Source organism: Danio aesculapii, chromosome 7, assembly GCF_903798145.1.
Source record: "Danio aesculapii chromosome 7, fDanAes4.1, whole genome shotgun sequence".
Lineage (NCBI taxonomy): Eukaryota > Metazoa > Chordata > Actinopteri > Cypriniformes > Danionidae > Danio > Danio aesculapii.
This window is the reverse complement of record NC_079441.1, coordinates 48,361,999-48,383,297: the sequence shown is the minus strand read 5'-3', so window position 1 is coordinate 48,383,297 and position 21,299 is coordinate 48,361,999. Positions and strand designations below refer to the sequence as shown.

Sequence of the window (21,299 nt, the reverse complement as noted above, 5' to 3'; positions counted from 1 at the left end):
AGGAACAGCTGAACTATGTTTGTGTGTAGGAACAGCTGATGATGGCCATGGCAATAACAAACGGCAGAGGATTGCGAGTTCACAAACACATTTGAATTCTTAAACAAAGCAGCACGCATTTTTCAATGTGGCTTAAGATGCAATATGTGAATATAATGAGTTAACCAGATACAGTACATGTCACGTGGAGCAGTTACAAGTAACAAAACACAATTTACATATTTTGGAAGCTAAAGTAAACAAGGAGGCAACCATTTTAATCGCACCTACTTATACTTGTGGAATGGAGGAAGAAGCTGATCCATGAACTGTGTATTGTAAAGATCCTGTCAAGCTCTAACAAAGTCCCATACATCAATAGTCTTTTCTGATCGTTTCTTTAGCAAATGGCCAATAAATCCCCCATTGTAAGCATGTAGATTGCTGAAGAACCAGTCAGAAAAATGACAGGAACACAGCACAAGGCTGGGGCCATAATGAGGTATTTTTGCAAAAATAAACTTCAACCACTTCACAGCTTTATCTTTGGGTAGGGAAAATAACACTAACTTTCCCTCACACTTCAGAACACAGCATCTTCGCTTCTTGATTCAACTGGGATCTGCTACAGTTTTTGTCTTCTTTTTCTTTTTACAGTGTTTGTGGGCGGGGGGTTAAATTTCCCCAGGTCTGTGCGTGCAACAAATAGGCGGGGCTTGAGTTCTGTATCAACGTCATGCCAACACGGCTAAAGATTCGTTACCCTGACAATCCATATAAACCACTCGTTGACCCTTTTATAGATGAATCAATAGTTTTAAACAAGGCGCACTTTCAGATTTAAGCCTTAGCTGGATATTTCACTTCACTTAGAGTTGTGTTACACACTTTATGGAAGGTCATTTTCAAAAACCCATAATAGGGGCTCTTTAACAGATCATGTAATTACAAAAATGGGTGCAATGGGATGGTATTAATGGGCAACCCAGTGGACCAACCACATTGAGAAACATCTAAAATGTTGTTTTTGTTCTTTTAAAAGCCAAAGTCCCTCATCGAGTCGGTTTATTATTATTTCCTCAAACTGTCTTGAGCATCTGAGCTCCCAAAGAACGTAAAAGTCTTGTGCCTCCAAAAGCCACTGCACGTTCATTGCATTTCGTCTTCTATGTAATTTATAATATAAGAAAAATTACCTAGAGTGGCTTTTCCTAACGCAGAAAATTCAATTTTTCTTCTTTATTTTTGGTGCCAGTTTATCAGAAAATGTTAAATATGTTCTCTTTGGCTCATTCGATGGAAACGGTGCTTTATTCACAAATGATTTATGCTTAATACATACAATTTAATTCACATATTTGGATGGAAACATAGCTAGTGCTACATGTGCACCACACTGTCTACACACATGCTGGTTTTCTGTGCAGTTCCACAGACATTTACAGTTTATTAAGCTGATTTCTATTAAATAAGTGTTACGGGTCTGAGAGCTCTTCTGCGTTTCAGCTGTCGCTTCAGGTCAACGCACAGCAGAACTAATCCAACCAGCTTGTCTGTCCGGATCTCACACATTAGCTTCAGAAAGCTTGTGTGTCTGCGTCTCCGTCTATCTCTTTCTTTCTCTTTTTCATAGTCTCCTCATCTCTCGGCTCTTCTCCCTCAGCTACCACTTTCATTGTGGTGCTTTGGAGCAGCCCCCCTTTCCCCTAAAACACACTGAAGCGACAAGAGGTTTATAAGCTCGTCCTGACACCAAACCTTTGAAATGCTTCAGTTTCCCCTTTTTTTTGGCTTTCCAGAGAAAACAGATAGCTGTCTTCACTGCCCACATCTCTCAGTGATTGAAAACAATAGTGCTCTCCTAGGAAGGATCCAAACATAGCTCATTTCCTGTGTGGTTTGTCAGTTATATAAAAGAGATCTTTTGTATGTTCCAGAGTGGGAAGGAAGTCGATAATGTCTTATTGCCAGTTTGAAATATTATCTAATAGTTCCAATTAAAATGATCCAATAGAGTATTGCAGAGTACTGAGCGTACCGCAGTTTTACGCACATGTGGACAATGTATCACAATTGTTTCTTGAACGCTGTCAATGTCAGCACACGTTGACGGCGTCGTTTATCTGCACTCATTTTGAGTCGAGCTCCGAATTCTCTAAAGGAATTTAAAGGCCTTCAAAATCTTTGATTCAATTGGCATGGTGCATTTCATCATACTGCAGTTATTTCATCATCATTTGATGAATTACTGCTGCCATCAACAGAAGAAAATGTTGTTATCTTTAGCTGTACAGCAGTTTATACAATACAGAGTGTGCTAAAGCTGCTTCACAGATATAGACAGGAACACGCAGTGCTCAGCATACGTAAGTTCACCCCTCGCAAATCTCTCTTTTTAATTCATATTTTTATTAGGAAGTTATACAATATTATATTTGTGCATATACATTAGATTAGTCAGTACTGAAGCCAAATCTGGAGCTTATCTAACAAAATAATTTACGATAACGGTCCAAAAACTTGTCCACCAAAATGTATATGTTATAGAAAATTAATAAATACAAATTTAAATGAGGAAAAATCAAGAGAAGCAAATAAATTGAAGAATTTAGTTGACATTTTGTAGGTTGTAACTTTTAAAAAATATTTAGCTTGAATTTACGTGTAATATCTTTCTATTTCTAAATATGTTTGGTGACTAAAATATTATTTTAATAAATATTTCTATTTAATAAATCTGTTTTGTTTAAATGCACCAAAATATATTGCCTATATTCACTGAGAAATGGATTAACATATTCATTTTCAAAATGGGTTGTACTCAATTATGCTGAGCACTGTAGTTCAATAAGAATAATAATGTTGTATCAATATATAATAATAAAGTATCAATAAGACAACAATAATTAATATAATAATAACAATAATATTTTGAAGAAGGGTTTGTCATCATTGTTGTCACAATGACATTAGTAAAATTGCTAATCATGGGTGCGTTTCCCAAACAGTGACGTAACTCACGGCTGAACTATCAAAGAATGATGTAGTGACGAGTGTTTCCCAAAACCGTAGTTTCTCTGTCGCAGATCCATTGTTTTAACCACATTAGTTCTAACGTAAAAGAAGAATCCCATAATTTCTTTGTGCAATGGGATTGTTTTACACGCACCCGCATTTTAAAAAATCCAATATTAATTTTGGTAAACACATGCACTTGTTTTCCATATTAATTGAAATATATGTAAACGACACATATAGGACCAATGTTTCCTTTACAAATACTATTGAGAATATTCCATATTCTATTCTAAAACATAAAACCACTTACAAAAAGCTAACACCTATTATAATCTCATATATAAATCATATAAATAAATAAATAATGAGGCTATTTATTAAGAATTTGTATTGAATATTTATTAGGAAATTATTATTATTATTATTATTATTATTATTATTATTATTATTATTATTATTATTATTATTATTATTATTATTATTATTAAGTAGGATATTGTTTATTTAATTAAAAAAAAATTAAAGTCTACTTTTACAATTCTACACATTTAAGACACTGCATGGTCTAACCAACAGGCCCTTGTCATATACAGTACAGATACATTTCGTAATAACCTACTATCAATTTAAAAGTATTAACCTATGCTATATATATATATATATATATATATATATATATATATATATATATATATATATATATATATATATATATATATATATATATATATATATATATATATATATTTGTTTTCATAAGCTTTGGAGACGTAACGTAAATTCCACATTTAAATAATAGGTCACCTATAGCTTTCATCATGAGCCACGGCTGTGTTCAAAATGGCATTAATGTTTTCAAAGTGCATTACGAAGGCAACGCAATTGTCAATATGAAGATTGCTAAAACTGAACTGTAAAAATACTTTGAAAGCAAATTAAACCTAAGAGAGATGACTTTATTGTTTATTTTATAATCATTCTGAGTTTAAATGTTGAATCGTTCTAAATGAATAGGGCAAAGGGAGGATAGCTGGGAATAGTACACAACCAGGAACTCTGCTTTTAACTTCAGTTCTACAGGTGTAGTTGCAAGCATACAAGTTTGCAACGCAGTTTGCGAATGTTCATTGGAACGACGGATTTGGGAAATGCCAAATCAACTGTGTTTGTAACGACGTAACTTGAGACCTTAGTTGGCTAACGACAGTTATCGGAAATGTACCCCTGAACTTGCAACAAACTGATGAACTTCATTGTCGTTGTCCACTAACATCACTTTTAAATGGATGGTTTTCACACGTTGTGCCTACAAGTCCCCCAATTGGCCGTGAGTGTTTGCATGCATATTCTTATTCATATGCTTAATAAGCTGACTTATGTAAATATGCAAAAAAAAACATCTAGATTGCTGCCCATAACCCTCGGTTTCCTCCAGCATGTAAACACCCTAATCAGCACTCGACTTATTGAAGCATGCAGACACCATAAGTGTTTTCTGAGTAGAGAAGGAAATATATTGCAAACACTCTTTATTGACTCAAGAAATTATAAAAAATAGGTTCTCATCTCATGCAGACAGTGGTGAAGTGACAAGTGGTAAAGTTTCAAATTAGACAGGAGAATCTGTGCAGGTTTCTCATTAAAATAAAAAATACAGTGATTTTTCAGTTAAGTTAAGTTTGGTTTAGCTATTATGTGCTTATTTTAATGCTTGTTTAGTCTCATTTGCAATTTTGAAGCTTGATTGGAAGTTTCCTAAGACTACTAATAGGCATTTTTCCCCTGGTTGATTTCAATTAAATACAAATTCAATTAAATATACCATCTGACATCAATTGTGCTATGCAAATTCCACATTTGTGAAATAAAATCTACAGTTAGGCTAATTTACATAGAAAAGAGCACTGACAACTGGATTGCATTGAAGTATTGCAAGCCAAAGTGAATTTTACTCTCAGTCTTTACTGATGTAAAATTATTTTCAACCCTATAACTGCAAACCAACAAGTACTATTTTGTTTGAACATTCCAGTTTACAGTGTCATTCCTCATTGTCTGTGGATCAGGTCAAGTGCTTAGTGTTTGTATGTCTTGAAAGGACATGCAAAGTCTTGTGTTTTGTTGAATAAATTGCTAAAAATGGTAACACTGTGGCTCAGTGGGTAGCACTGTTGCCTCACAGCAAGAAGATCACTGGTTCGAGTTCTGGCTGGGTCAGTTGGCATTTCTGTGTAGAGTTTGCATGTTCTCCCTGTGTTGGCATGGGTTTCCTCCGAGTGCTCTGGTTTCCCCCACAGTCCAAAAACATGTGCTATAGGTGAATTAAATAGGCTAAACTGGCCATAGTGAACAGTATGTGTTTGAATGTGAGAGTGTATGGGTGTTTCCCAGTACTGGGTTGCAGCTGGAAGGGCATCCACTGTGTAAAACATATGCTTGATAAGTTGGCAGTTCATTCATGAATAAAGGGACTAAGTCAAAGAAATATGAATAAATGAATGAATGAATGAATTATAATGATGATTTCGGTTAATTAGTGTTATTCCTGATAAACACAACATCCTCTCCCCCAGTCCGCTGCGAAGGCTGCTGTTCTTGTTCTTTGGGCCACAGTTTAATTTGGTTTACTGCTGGAGTGTACATGCCTTTGTATCTTCCACACCTAAACACAATGAGATCAGTGGATGCGACATGAGAGAGATTAGAGACGGCCAGCAGCTCAAAGATGGATTCACTGCATTTCTTGTGATGCTCTGTTGCCTTTGTTTGGCCTGCTAATGGTTTTGCTCATGTGTTTTTTCTCTCTTTACAGTTAGAACAGATACAGAAGCACACGTGGTACATGTAAGTATATACTTCACTTTATTTGTTTGGATTAATATGTCTGTCTTTGCTCAGAATCTGTCCATGTGTTTATTCATGTGCATGAATTTTCTGTATATGTGTTCTGTAAATTCCTCTGTGCAACGACTCTGTGGTTTTCTAAATAATGTCATGACTGAAGTGTGTGTGTGTTGTTTGTGTGTGTTTAGACAAGAGCCTTAAGCTCTAGCAGGCTGGCTTCACTCAGTGTTTGTGCCTCCCCTAAGCAATGCTTTGTTTTTATCTTGAACTGCTTCATTTTTCAACACATATTCCTGCAGTATCCAACTTTTTGTATTAGTCATGATTTGTGACTTTGGCCTGAGGGTTCTTATAGTTTTTATCTCTTTCTCTCTTTCTCACTCTCTTTCTTTCTTTCTCTCTCATTCTCTTTCTCAGCATTTCTCTTCGGTGTAGTTTTTTTGGCTAAATAATTACATTTTTCAGCGATGCCTTGTGTTATTGCTGTCTAGAGGCATTTTCTTGTTTAATGCAGACTGATTGTTAAAGTTTTATTGTATTCAAGTTTGCTTTGGAGTTAAAGGGCTCTGTTTTAATGATCTAGGCGCAAAGTCTAAAGTGATTGGGCGAATGCATTAAGGCTGTGTTTGAATCCACTTTTGCTATTCTAAGGTTGGAAAAATACGTTCTACGGCCTGGCACATGGTCTAACAGGGTTGTGCTTATTCTCTTAATGAGTTATGGGTGTGTTTTGAGCATAATATGTATTAAACCAATCAGAGTCTCATCTCCCATTCACTTTAAGAGTCAGTTGCGTCACACCATGGCGCATTTGCTATTTACATGGAGGACTTTGTAAGTGGAAAAACTGAACACTTAACGGTGTACACACTCCACTGAAGACATCCATTAGCCTACATATTTAAATTCATTTGTTAAGCGCAAAGATTTGTTTCAAAACTATTTCTAAATTCAGTTCTAATTTCTAGTAAATGAATAAATGAACAATAATAATGAAGCGTGTCAAAAAACGGAGTTATATCCAAACACATGTCCTATTCTTATGCCCCATATGGTCATGCAGATGTCTACCAAATCCGACAGGTGGACAAATCTAAACTTGTTTTTATTAAAACAAATATAAATATTCATATAAAAATAATACTGCTAATAATAATAATAATAACATTATAGAAGTGCATATTGTCATGAATATACTGAAAAGCCCCCCGAGGTGAAGAGGGCATAGAGGCAGTGGTTTTTATATTTATGTAGTGAAAAATATATATTTTTTAACATTTTAATCGTTATTTGTTTTTATATGTAAAGATATTTGTGTATTGCTGTACATCCTGTGTGCAGTGTGTAAGTGTTTGGACCTGCATAGGCACATAACTAACACGCTCTGCTCTGGACTTTAGACCAGCTTTTAGATGGTCAATGGCGCAGTCTATTTCAGTTCCTCAAAATAGTAACGCGCCATCAATAAGCCTAAACACACCTCCTTTTTAGACCAGAACACCAATGAGTCCAAAAAGTGGCGCAAATGAATTTGCTATTTAAACAACGTGACACAAAACGTGAAAATCACAGTTGCACTGGTCTATAAATAGAAACAAATCAGGCCAAACACGTTTTGCACCTTATTACGCCGGATGAATGATAGGACCCATAGTTTTAGTTTTTCCCCTGTTAAATAGTCTATGTGTAGAATTCAGAAACCCTTATTATTAGCGGCACCGGTGGCCTTTAAATGAACTGCAGCTAGCAACTTATCCATCATGCTCGCATTTACATTCACATATTACATTTGCATGTAATGTACTGCACACGATCCAGTGTACGAGTGCAGTCACAGCAAAGTTACAATCTTTGTAGTTTAATTTGGAAATAGCATTTGCAGTGATTGGCAGATAACCAACTTTCATATGCTGAGTGTGATATGTAGATAAATATGTACAGTAAATATGTGCTGCATGCTTTCCTCTCAGTAACAATCATGTTCATGTTATAATTTATTATAACAACTTGAGTTCACATAGATAGCAGCGTTCAGGCCTTCACAGCCAACAACAACAACAACAACAACAACATGAACAATGTCAAGTCATATCATCTTTATTTTTATAGCTCATTTTACAATGTACAGTGTGTTAAAACATTTTAACATGAAGAGAATAAAAAGCGATAGCATTATTTCAGATTTGGAAGAAGGGGTGTAGCGGTAGAATGCTGGTGTAGTTCTAGTTCAATTAAAATTCAGTTCAGTTTAATAAAAATGTCACTGCTGAAGTTCAGCTTTGTTATATTACGTTCAGTTTAATACAAATACCACTGTTGAGGATGTTAAGGTTTTTTGTTGTTGTTGTTTTTTTAGCTTTTGTTACAAGCACTCTTTGTTAGTGTGACCACATTTGTAAACCATAAATAAATTAAAAACGATTACTACATAAAAATGTGTGCATAATTAAATTAACTAATGGAATTGAACTGAATTAATTCTGTTTTTAATTTAGTTTTCATGCCTGATAACACTGCTGAAACTTCTGTGGACTTATTCAACACCTCCTGCTGGAGAAAATCAGCTTCTGAATGGTGTTAAATTGAATCATGTTTTAATCAATGAGTTAATCTGCACTGAATGAAAACATTAAGCAAAGCATTTGGCAAAATATTAAATAAACAAACTCACAGGGAGGTGCTTCATTTGCAGATTGATGTGCGTTTCTAATCTCCAGGGCTTTCAGTGGGGGCTTTTTTTCACGACACCACCAGCAATGATCCCAGAACATGCTGGAGGCGAAAACCATGTGTGCTCGATTTAATGAAAAACAAACAAGAACACTTCGTTTATTTCTCATGCTCGTGTTCTGATCTTCCGTTCACAGAGGAGGAAAGAACGAGCCAGAACCAGAACAGCCGGTGCCCCGAAAAGTGGCAATCCGCACGCTACCCTCCACCGAGGACATCGACCCGGATGTGCTGGAAAGCATGCACTCGCTGGGCTGTTTCCGAGACAAGAACAAACTAATGAAAGACCTGCTGTCAGACGAGTGAGTAAATAAGAAAGAGACTCTACACTGCACAGTCACCTCTGTTTCCCTTGATAAATCCCAAATGTTTTGCCCATGATTAGACAAGACTGACTGCGTCTGCTGTCGGATACCATATGCGAAGCTATTATTGTTTTACATCCTTGTTTTTTAGGGTTAGTAAACACACACTACAGCATCTTGGCTGCGGGCTATTAGAGAAGCCCATTCACTCCCACTCATCTGTCATCTCCCATACTTGTACAATTACCGGCCACACGCTTCACTGTGCGCGATCACTTCGTTAGCCCCCCTGATAGATGACTTGGATGTTTCCTCCTAAAACACCATGGCCTCTGTCTCTTCCCTTGCCCAGCATTTAAGCTCAATTCAGTCTGCGCCTGCAGCAAAGATGGGTCATATTTACTTCCCGCTGTGTGGTCCGGGGCTGAGAAATTCAACACAAGGCCTCTCGCTGGGAGAATTCTTAGACTTTTTGAACTCGCTCACACACTCTTGTCGGATATTTTATGTCTTCGTGCATCATTAATGAAATAAGTGATATCCTGTGATCTCTGCAGGATGTCTTTTAGCTCGCTGGGAATGAGGTGCTTGCTACTCTTTGCTCTTTAACTAATGAAGTCAATTAGCCTGAGCTGAGGATTATTGAGGAGGTCTGCCGACTGTACTGTATATCAGAAACCTGTCCTGACCACGACATGCCTTTCCATTCTGCAGCGATAACCAGGAAAAGATGATCTACTTCCTGTTGTTGGACCGGAAGGAGAGATATCCAAGTCATGAGGATCAGAATCTACCACCCAGAAATGAGATCGGTAAGAATGATTTAGACTCGTACATAATTAATCTGTTCGATTGTGTTTTAATAACAACATAAAATGGCATTCACAGTACATGTCGTTCTCTGTGATGTGAAATAATTTTCTTGCCTACACAGTCTTGGATATACTAGTAGAAGGTGCTTTACAATCTAGAAAACAATATTCAATAGAACAATGTATTTACTGATGAATCATATACAATAAGAACAAGAACATAAAAAACTAGGCATTTAATTTTTTTATTTAATACTTTAACTTACACTACTGTTTAAAAGTATTTGAACTGTTGTATAAACACAATATCACACGAGTATCAGTGCAATATGGCTGTATATTGGCACTGGCCATATACAGGCATATCGTTCTGCTACAAGTGTGATATTGCGTTTATACAACAGTTCGACAGCATAATCATGTATATAAAGAAGAAAATCAAACACGTAGAGTCTAAAAATCCCTTTTGTATGAGGAACTACTTTCTTCCGTCATTCATTCACATCTGCAGCTGACGTCAGAACAGCAGAAACCATTGCTACTTCACAAACGTCACTTTAGAGCAAGTATTTGTCTAAAGTGATGACAATACAGGTGATTTTGCTCACATTTCAAGATTATAAGGCTGAACGGCATGATATGCCATCAGTCTAGAGACATTTCCCAGTATTTTTCTGTTGCAATTGGGATATCACAATATTTAGCCCCAAAAACGCCAAAGCAAAACAAACACGACAAGAAACACTACCAGATTACATAGGTATAATACAGCACTGCAACATACAAAAAGAGAGAGATTGGCTTAGAAAGTCACTTACCTGTTTTATGATGATTTGATCAGCTGTTGTTTGAAATTACAATGAGTTTTTCTCCTTTAAGGGCTTATTATGCAGTTTCTGTCGCCATCTTATGGGGGAACGGCAACCATCTTTGCTCTGCTCAGTATTGCAGGCTGATGGATGTCGATATGCTGCTTCTCCGAAATTATAATTTTTTAAAAATAGGCACTGTTCTTATAAATAAACTGCATAGTTGTGATCTAAACAATTGCATTCGTGCCAAAAAAACTCAAAAGAACATTATGTTGTCCAACAGCTGCAATATTTATCAAACTGTAGTCCTCTGCTTGCCACTGGTGTGGGCGGAGTAATACACAAGGGTGAAGAGGCTGTACGAGTTCTGATATTACTTTAATATCTCACGGATATCAGCCTATCAGATTCGAGAACCAGACAGAACGGTAATAGTACTTTTGCTTGAGTATGATTTTTCAGTACTCTTTCCACCACTATTCCTTGCCAAATAGTAATTCTCATGTATGTATTGCAAAACAGGAATTGAAATGATTGAAGGGCTGAGAGACATTATGAAAAATATGAACTTTACGTTGTTGTTGTTTTCAATTATGAATTCCACAGGATCAGTGGCCTGTTTTTATTTATTCACTATCTTGTCTCTTCAGATCCTCCCAGGAAGCGAGTGGACTCTCCACTCTTGACGAGGCACAACAAGAGGAGGCCGGAGCGCAAGTCAATGGAGGTGCTGAGCGTGACAGAGGGCGGTTCTCCTGTTCCTGTGAGACGCGCCATCGACATGGCACAACACGGGCAAAGGTACATCTCCCGCTTCTCTATTATTTACAATCGGCCACAGTAAGAACGGCTGAAAGGATGTCACATGAAACGTTGAGCCTTGAAAGATAAAGCCAAAACAAACTTTGCATTGGCAAAACGAAGCTCACAGTTATCAGACGCTGCATACTAGCTTTGAAATGCGTTTTGAATTGCACACGAAAGAAGATCAATGAGCTTAGCTAATTCTGTGAAAAATGAAAAACAATGATTTCAGTAGCCGTGTGTTTTACTATTCTCTTAAAATCTGTTTCTCAGCTAGTCGAGCAGCATGCTAAATGCGCCATATGGGGAATTTTGACTTCTCAAATTGGTTTTAAGGGGAACAATGGGATCGCCTTTCATTTCTGTGTATCTTTGACACGTTTTGTTACAAATTCGTTTTACTTTCTTACCATGTTCATTGTGATCCATTTCATCAGCCCCGTGTTCTTTCCCTGTGTAGATGCTTTGACTCAAATCAATGATTACTTTTGTAAATTTACTCTAACTTTACTTTCTCTTACTGTAGTAAATCTGTTTTCAGTAAAAGCTTGGATATCTCAGATGCCAACCCCATACTGCAAAGCAAGGAGGAGAGGTATAAACCACCGCCATGCTTTTCTTTTTATTCCGCTCTGAAGATGCAGTGGGGTTTTTTTAACACTCAGAACATGCAACACAGAGCACTGGTCTTTTATTCCAACCACTGACATTTAAGATCTTAAGAGCTTAGCTTTCTTGAGAGACAACTTTTTGCAAAAAAAAAAAAGTGGAGGTCGCACGAGTAAATAAGAGTTTTTTCCTCCCAGTTTGGCCTCTCAGTTTTGGTAAAGCAGCGGCCCTCTGGCTTCCTCCACAAACATCAAAAGCATCTTATCTCCCTTATTTTGCCTTTCATGTTTCGTTTGATGTCTGGCATTTTTTGTCCCTTGGTAGATCCCAAATTGTTAATTTCTTGCCCTCGCTCCCGTTTTGCCTTCTTGCTTCTCTTGCCTTCACCCTGGATGTTTGTTTGTTTGTTTTTTAGAGTGATGTGTGCACTTACAGTAGGTGAGAGACAGAGGTTATTCAACTGTTTGAGTTCATCTTTTCAGGCATTTTATTCGACCTTGAGTTTCACAGTCTTGTCGTATGTCTGCATTCACGAGTCTGTTTTGTCTGCCAGATGAAAAAAAAGGGCCTTGAATTTGTATCAATTTTTTTTAATTGATGCTTGTTTTATTTTTGCTTTATTTTTATTTATTTAATCAATTTGTTAAGTAGAGGTTCACTGAATTAGGAACTAACGTTTGAATAATTTACTGATAGACCAGACCAGGGGTGTGTTTCTGAAAACCATCGTTAACCAACTAAGGTCGCAATTTGCGTCGTTAGAAATGTTGTTTGTTGATTTGGCGTTTCCCAAATCCATCGTTCCAACGAACATTTGCAAACTGCATCGCAAACTTGTGAACCTGTAGAGCTGTAGTTAGAAGCATAGTTCCTGGCTGTGTTCTATTCCCAGTTATCCTCCCTTTACCCCATTCATTTAGAACGTTCCAACATTTAAACTTGGAATTATTATAAAAAAAAAAAAAAAAAACATTAAAGTCATCTCTCCTAGGTGTAATTGGCTTTCCAAGTATTTTTACAGTTCAGTTTTAGCAATCATAGTAGTGCACTTTGAAAACATTTATGTCATTTTGAATGCAGTCGTGGCTCATGACGAAAGCTATAGGTGACCTATAATTTAGAAGCGGAATTTACGTTACACCTCCAAAGCTTGTGAAAACAAAAATATATAGCATATGTTTTAATTTATAGTATGTTATTTATTAAGAAACTTATATGTATTGCATATGACATGAGCCGTTGGTTAGACCATTTCTGCAGTGGTTTGAATGTCAAATTGTAAAAGTAGACATTAAAAAAAATAAAATAAAAACTAAATAAACAATATCTTAACAATAATAATAATAATAATAATAATAATAATAATAATTATTATTATTATTATTATTATTATTATTATTATTATTATTATTATTATTATTATTATTATTATTATTATTATTATTATTATTAATACTAATAATAATAAGAGTAATAATAATAATAATAATAATAATTATTATTATTACTCTTATTAAGTAGGATTTTTTCTTCTTTTTTTAAAAAATAGCCTTGATCCGGAAGCTGTCGCGTTTTCCCAGTTAGCGTGGTTCGTTCGGCATATGTGAATCCAGCAATCGCGCTCAAATCCATGCCAAAACAATCAGTCTGAGATCGCCTGAATGAGGTGGTCTTGGCTCGATTGAAACGAACTCTGGAGCAGATCGATTGTAGTGAGAAAGCAATACGATCCAGGCTATATCCCAGTGTATTATGGATATGTAATAGGGATAAATATGGATATACGAAGAGAGCATTAAAAATAGGGCGGGATGTCATTCCTACCAGTAATTGTGCGTTTAATGTCAAATAAGACAGTGAAAGCATGCTGAACTATTAACGAGAGCTGTTTATTTGTTAGGAAAACTGACCGAATTGCAGTCTTGCTTTATCTGTTATTTCTCTCTATAACATAAAGCCTATAATGCATAATTCTAGCCAACAACTATGTATTAAAAGTCTTAACTGATTTATATTTGGTGATGATGTCTGTGGGTGTCACTATTCAAAATTGAAGTGCAGCTTTCCGCTTATAATGTCTTATTGCTCATCGTCATAAATTAAAATAAGGATGCATGACAGCTGAGCGGGACTCTATTTTGGTCCATTAAGAAACTTTGCCGTGTGAAAGCAAACGGCACCAAGAACGAAGAGCAACCAAAACAATCAATCTACAAGTGTGAAAGCATTCTACATTACAATCATTAACGATTTATATGATTTATATTCGAGATTAGAATACGTGTTAGCTAAGTGATTTCATATGCAATATTCTCAATAATGTTTGTAAAAGAATCATATATAGGTCCTATATGTGTTGTTTACATATATTTCAATTAATATGGAAGCGAGTGCATGCTTTTACCGAAAATAATATTGGATTATTTTTTAATGTGTGTGCGTGTAAAACAATAATTTGCACAAAAAATGATGGGGTTTCTCTGTAAGTAGTTACTCCACCCCGTTTAGTGCATCTTTATAGACATTTTACATTATAACTAACATGGTTTAAACAAATGATCTGCGACAGAGAAACTATGGTTTTGGGAAACACTCGTCACTTCACATCATTATTTTCCCAAACGATGCATCGTACCATGATAGTTCAGCTCGAGTTATATGTCATTGTTCGGGAAACGCACCCCAGATTGATTACATGTTTATACATGTTTACAATTCAAAACGTAATGACTAAATTAAACCAAAAAGCTCCCCTGCATCTTTTATTCAGTTTTATACAGCGTTTTAACAAGCAGTAGTTACCTTAATATAAATGTAGCTTCTCTCTTGTAAAATATTAATAATGCACTGCATATAAAGTCTTTGCTTAAACAGTAGAGATATGTCCTCATATAGTTAGTGTCCTCTAGTGCCTGTTCTTTCTGTGCATGAATTACTTTCATTCATAGTCATTTATTACAAATATAAAGAGCTCTCTTCCCGGCGCTGTGTTTGGCTAAGCTAATTAGCTGAATGCAAGAGGCATATAATGAACATCAGCATTGCGCTGATTCAGGACGTGGTGTATTTGGTGTTGTGATTTTTATGCTTGAACGATCAAAGACAATTTGAGACCAATGCATAATTCTCTTCTAAGTAGCATTTGCAAATGCAGTTGATCAGTTTATGGATCAAATCCTTCCTGGAGTCAAATCATGTGAGTCTGTGAATGTTGACACCTTTAAGGATGATTTACTGTTTCAATTTGCCTCGATGACAAAACCCATTGTGTCCACGGTCAATTAAATCCCAATCATTTATTGGAGAATTACTGGAGCTCAGCATCTAATACACAATGAAGTTAGGAACAAATATGAGTCTCTTACAGAACCCCATAAAAGGCTGTGATGACCTTTTAAATTCGTAGGATGAGTAATGATAAATTGCTCAAATTTAATCAGGTTAACTTTAAAAAAAAATTGTAAAAACAGCATGATCAACAAAAACCAAAAGACTTATAGGTCTGCATAGAAAGTTGGCATGTAATTAAAAGAAATGTAAGATTTATGGAGAAACGCAGAGGTCTGGATAGGGTTGTACCAGCTGATCGAAAGTTCTTTCTTAAACTGGAAGTCCACACTAGGGGCTTAGTATCTACTAGCTAGTTTGTAACTAAATTTGTTCTCACTTCAGTTACACCACATGTTCTTAAAGGAAAGTGTAGTTAGTAGGTATGGATATGTAATGGGATAAATATGGATATACGAAGAGAGCATTATAAATAGGGCGGGATGTCATTCCTACCGGTAATTGTGCATTTAATGTCAAATAAGAAAGTGAAAGCATGCTGAACTATTAACGAGAGCTGTTTATTTGTTAGCAAAACTGACCGAATCGCAGTCTTGCTTTATCTGTTATTTTCTCTATAACGTAAAGCCTATAATGCATAATTCTAGCCAACAACTATGTATTAGAAGTCTTAACTCTGATTTATACTTGGTGACGATGTCTGTGGGTGTCACTATTCAAAATTGAAGGGCAGCTTTTCGCTTATAATGTCTTATTGCTCATCGTCATACATTAAAATAAGGACGCATGACAGCTGAGCGGGACTCTGAATAATAAACCCTGAAACTCTGACCAATGTGATGAGAGTTTACTCGCACGTTACTTGTTTTAGCTATTTTGGTCCATTAAGCGTAGTTAGTAGGTCGTAAGCTTCGTAAACTCATGCGTAGTCGCATTAAATGACGTAATATCCAATAAAATGCATTTAAATCGTTAAACTGCTTTAAAATTCTGCAACTAATGCATCTATATGTAACTGTCCTATGAAAATGAAATTATAAATCACATTTTTATAGCACATTAAATTACAGTCAGTCACTAATAACAGACGACGCACACACCTGCATCGCGAGCCGTGAATCCACACGAAATACACATGACATTATCAAAACATTAAACTTGATTTTTTTTTTATATCATACACATGAAAGAGAAAAGAGCAGGGAGAAGCACTCAGTCATGAAGAAATTCTCATTTTAATTGATGGATAGAGTTAACAAAACACTCCTTGAAAGAAAATTAAACTCTTCTTTCACAAACCGAAACAAATGCGAGATTTGGGGGGAAAATAAGGCTGTGAGTAGAGGGAGATAATTCTTTATTATTATTGTAAGCTCTTCAGTGTAAACTAATCTCTCTGTCATCTCTCCTCTGTTATATATGGGGAGGGCTGCTGTAAATATTTAATTGGAACATAGCGTTATGTTTAAACTAAGTTCAGTGTTCAGGAATTATATTTAATTCAGTGGTGCAACACAGAAATATGTAGTAACATGTAAGTTGTAACGTAGTGTCCCTTTAGGTCATAACTAAGCTATGTTTTAACTTACACACTGCTGGTGCAACCGGCCCCTGGTCTCTGTCCAACTTACTTATTTATCTTTCACCCAAACAACCTGCTGAACCTTTGGTAGTTTTATGGTGACGTGTTATATAGGAAAAAAAGAACCATCTTTACTATGTATGTTGTGTAAATCTAGGTCCAGGTCCATCAGCGGAGCCTCTTCTGGTCTGTCCACTAGTCCACTCAGCAGTCCTCGGGTAAGTTATTTGTTTCACTTAAAGAGTCTGGTTATTATAAAGCCAACTGGTAGAGCATCTGTCTATCAGAATATCTGTAGAAGAGAAGCTCTTGGCTACAGGCAATCACTATGAATATATGCATAGTTTGCACAATCCAGGGGTCTTCAATGTGTGCTACTGCAGTGGGTCAAATAATTATAATTTGATCTCAATAATTTTTTTTCTGAGAAATTTAAATATATTAAACAAATTTTAGTAACATAGTAATTCAACCTCAACCAAAGTGAAATTTCTATAGTGTGTTGTTTGCATTTTCATTAAATAAATGTACTATACAAATATTATATATGAAACTCTTATAGACACATTTATTAATATTTTTATCTAATAAGGATCCATTAAATCAATCAAATGAATTTGTAATGCTTTTTTTCTTCAAAAGAATGTGTTTTACTGCAGTGGGTCTAATAAATTTTTTTGATCGCAATGTATTTTTTTCTGAGAAATGAAAATATGCATTCGACAAATTCTAGTATTGAGGTAGTTCTGCTTAAAAGTAAAGTTATTATGGTGTGTTTTCATATTAGTATACTTACAGTATAACAGAAGTATTATTTATGAAACTCTTATAAATACGTTTAGTAATAGTTTTATCCAATAATGATCCATTAAATCAATCAAATGTGGCATTTAATGATACTGCAATGCTTTTTTCCACCAAAAAAATTCACTTTCCATAAAAATAATATGCAGCATTTTAAAAATGAGCATTTGCTGCTGGAAAATCAGCTTTGCAGGAATTTATTACATTGAAAATATTTTAAAATATATACATATTTCAAAATATCACTGTATTTTCACTGTGTGTAATTTTTGGATTGTGTTGTACTTATGAATGGAAGTGCACGTTAATATGGTAGGGAACTCATGGTATTATAGGCCTGGTTTTAAAATATATGACAAGGACGCTTTGTCATGAAGTCTGAATCGGTTTAAATATGGTTGAAGACCCCTGATATAATGCTATATATATATATATATATATATATATATATATATATATATATATATATATATATATATATATATATATACATATGATGAATGAAGTGATGATGAAGTGTTAATAACAAGGATGTATTTTATGTGCTTTATTAAATAAGAAAAGCTGATTATATTTCACCTTTAATATCAAAAACGTCAGCAAATCACCATCAGTCCCCAACGATCCACCTTTACTACTTCTAGCCCAATCAGTCTACCATACTTAGCATAATTACTTCTAATCTATGCCCAGTTCGCAGGCTTGTTGCCTTGAAATATCACTAATGGCTTGCTAAAATCCCTTGAAAATCCCTGGTTCCTCACTAACGGTGAAGCCTCTGTATGCAGCCAGCTTTTACACTTGATTTGTTTAAAGAGGCTAACGGATTACAAATCCACTACTAAGACCTCCCAATATGCAGTCCTTGAGTTACTGTACAGCACATGAAGGAATTCCCTACAGGATTCATCCCAGAGTCAATCCTGAATCCGACCTGATCAAATAGTCTGCAGTTGGAAATGTTGTACTTCTGGAGAACGGCTGCAGCGTTGCCCTTTCACTGATGAAAATGCCTCACGTAGAGAACAGGCTTGGTGGAAGTAATTCGAATTAGTCTGTGAAGAACTCTTGATACAGCTCATCTGAGATTAGTTTTACTGCTCAGACACAGACTTAAAGGTTTGTCATGGAAGAATCTTCCCTGCGGTATGAAAGAGCTTTAAAAATCCATTTTATTGCATTGGCGCTCTTCTTTATGCCTGTGCTGCGGTTGCAGCTGGTACCGTTAATACGCCATTGTATTTCTTTTTGATGTTTTACAATATGCTTGATGAGCTTTCTCTTCACTGATTATAATCACTCTTCACTGTTAGTGGCCCATACTGTATCAATCCCCCGTTTCTGACCCAATTATGATTATTAGCGTCATCTGTCAAACGGCATCCTCATATCATACCTCCAGCAGCAGCATTGTACTTTATGCTCTGTTCAATGGTCGACTGCACTTATCTTCACTAGCCATTTTGTTAGTGTGGCGCTATTGTCTTGAAAAACTCGTTGTGTAGTCATTATATGTTTGTGACTTTTGTCACATATTTCATGTCACAGCTACCTAATTAAGGTTCTTATTTCAAATGATCTGAGGTATTCTGACAATAGCGTCCTTTAAAGCAAAGCTCATGTGCCTTGCTCAGATTTCCTGCTTGCTTAGCCAACGCTGACAACACCTCCTTTAATTTCAACCCAGAGCTTTTGTTGCTAATTTCTGTTGCTGATTTTGATTTGTTTTGGTGAACACTGGTTTGGGAACATTTTATTTCCACTGTCTTGTTGCCTCTTGGCTGGTTGTGCTAATGGCATGTTTTTTTTTTCTTTCTTTCTTTCTGCATTTCCTCCCTCACCTCTCATCACTGGTGCCTTGTTCACCATCCTTTCATGTTTGGTGTCGGTGTGTGTGTGCGTCTGCGCCGTAATGCCTGTTAACTACGGGGCCGTGTGTTGTGTGTTTGGGCTCTTTAAATGCTGCTGGCTCTGTGCATGCGCTCCTCCAGCCCATGCGGCGGTTCGCTGTTCCTCCACAATCCTCAGACCTCACATATTCACCCAACCACAGCCCCACCCATGCGCCTGTGGCTCGGCTAAACGGCACAGGCCCTCACTCCCCCAAAATCTTTCTACCAAAGACAGCTGCCGATCAACTCAACAACAAAACCCAGACCCTTCCAGCCAAGCCCAAAGTTGCAGACAAGCCCCTGCAGGCCACCAGGTCCAACCCGCTCCCTAACAGCACACCTGTGCCATCTGTGGCCAAGTCTGAACCTTCTACGCCCTGCCAACCCCTGCCCCCGCAGATACCCGGCAGCCCGAAAATACGGCGTCCGCCGCTCACAGTGCCGCCCAAGCTCTCTGTTCCCCTTTCACCCCTTTCGCCCATCCGGCTTCACCACCTTCACCCGCTGGCCGGGACTGACCACAACGGCAAATCTATCCCCACCATACAGGTTACACCCCACCCCTCTCCCAGGGGCAGCCCATTGCCAACTCCGAAAGGAACACCGGTGCACACGCCTAAGGAGAGCCCAGCCGGGACCCCCAGCCCAACGCCACCCCCCAGCCCCTCTATTGGAGGCATGCCGTGGAGAACACGTCTCAACTCTATTAAAAACAGCTTCCTCGGCTCACCACGCTTCCACCGCAGGAAACTACAAGGTACCTTTTTCAAACCTACCCCAAGGCAATCTGCTATTTAGATTAAATCTGACTCATTTACATTGACATGGTGTTAATTTGTGTGTGTTTTCTGTGATTAAATGAATATAAAAGGGTGTAACACAGTTTAATTGAATAAAATAGAGTTTAATTACTTAATATTATTACTTTTAATGAACTAAAAATAAACAATACTTGCAGCATTTATTTAAAGTGTGCCTATTATGGATGTTTTCAAATTACCTTTCGTACAGTGTGTAAAACAACTCTAAGTGTATGAAAACATCCAGCTGAGTTTTAAATCTGAAAGTGCAGTGTGTTTAAAGCTATTATCTTTCAAAAGAAGGTCAACTCAAAGTCATTAAAACAGGTCATTCTCCAATTGTATTCAATGCTGCTTCACCCTGGCATCTGAGTGAAACCTTGCCTGCCCAATTGTTACATGCACAGATCCAGGATAACTTATAGGGTAGCAGGTTAACTCACCCTCAAACAGTGTAACAGATTCCAGGGGATCGGATTGCTTCATGTTATGAAGAAGCTGTGCTCTGCACTGTAAAGGAAAATGACTACAGATGGGGCTGTGAGGAATCCTTTTCGATTTTCACAACAGTACCACAGTAGTATATCCCTAATCTATGCTGTGATTCCAACGTTTTACTGACGTCTGCAACAGCAAACCTACTCTATAACACAGGATTCACTGTGTGAATGAACTGTATGAAATGAACTGTAATGTGTCATCTCAATCAGATCACTTAATCCTTAGGTCATGAATTAGTAGGTCGTGTACATGAATTTGGCCACTGCTAAAGACAGTGATGAGCTTAGTTCATTACACATTGGGGTACTGAAGGTTACATGAAAGTGTGCTTATTGGATACATGGACACCAATAATCTGATTTTAAAACGATGAAGACAATACTCTGATTACGAGTCTACCATGTAAACAGCGATTTTTGATTAGTTTAATCCGATTATGGTCTTAATCAAACTAAACTGAAATCTAATTAGGACATTTTTGAAGTGCAGTAAGGATATGTAAACACCTTAATCAATCTA

At 36.6% G+C, this 21,299-nt stretch overlaps 1 protein-coding gene across 3 annotated transcripts in view; it reads left to right on the top strand.

Annotated features, from left to right (window-relative positions):
* Positions 1 to 21,299, top strand: part of brsk2b (BR serine/threonine kinase 2b) — a 317,532-nt gene that overhangs the window by 276,402 nt on the left and 19,831 nt on the right. The window contains exons 9-15 of one of the 3 annotated variants that reach the window (XM_056462039.1): positions 5,810 to 5,841; positions 8,709 to 8,873; positions 9,591 to 9,688; positions 11,151 to 11,301; positions 11,846 to 11,899; positions 16,941 to 17,001; positions 19,579 to 20,236. In XM_056462039.1, coding sequence (XP_056318014.1) covers positions 5,810 to 5,841; positions 8,709 to 8,873; positions 9,591 to 9,688; positions 11,151 to 11,301; positions 11,846 to 11,899; positions 16,941 to 17,001; positions 19,579 to 20,236 — 1,219 coding nt within the window. The remainder of the gene's footprint in view (positions 1 to 5,809; positions 5,842 to 8,708; positions 8,874 to 9,590; positions 9,689 to 11,150; positions 11,302 to 11,845; positions 11,900 to 16,940; positions 17,002 to 19,578; positions 20,237 to 21,299) is intronic. The other 2 variants (XM_056462041.1, XM_056462040.1) reach the window with 2 other exon arrangements.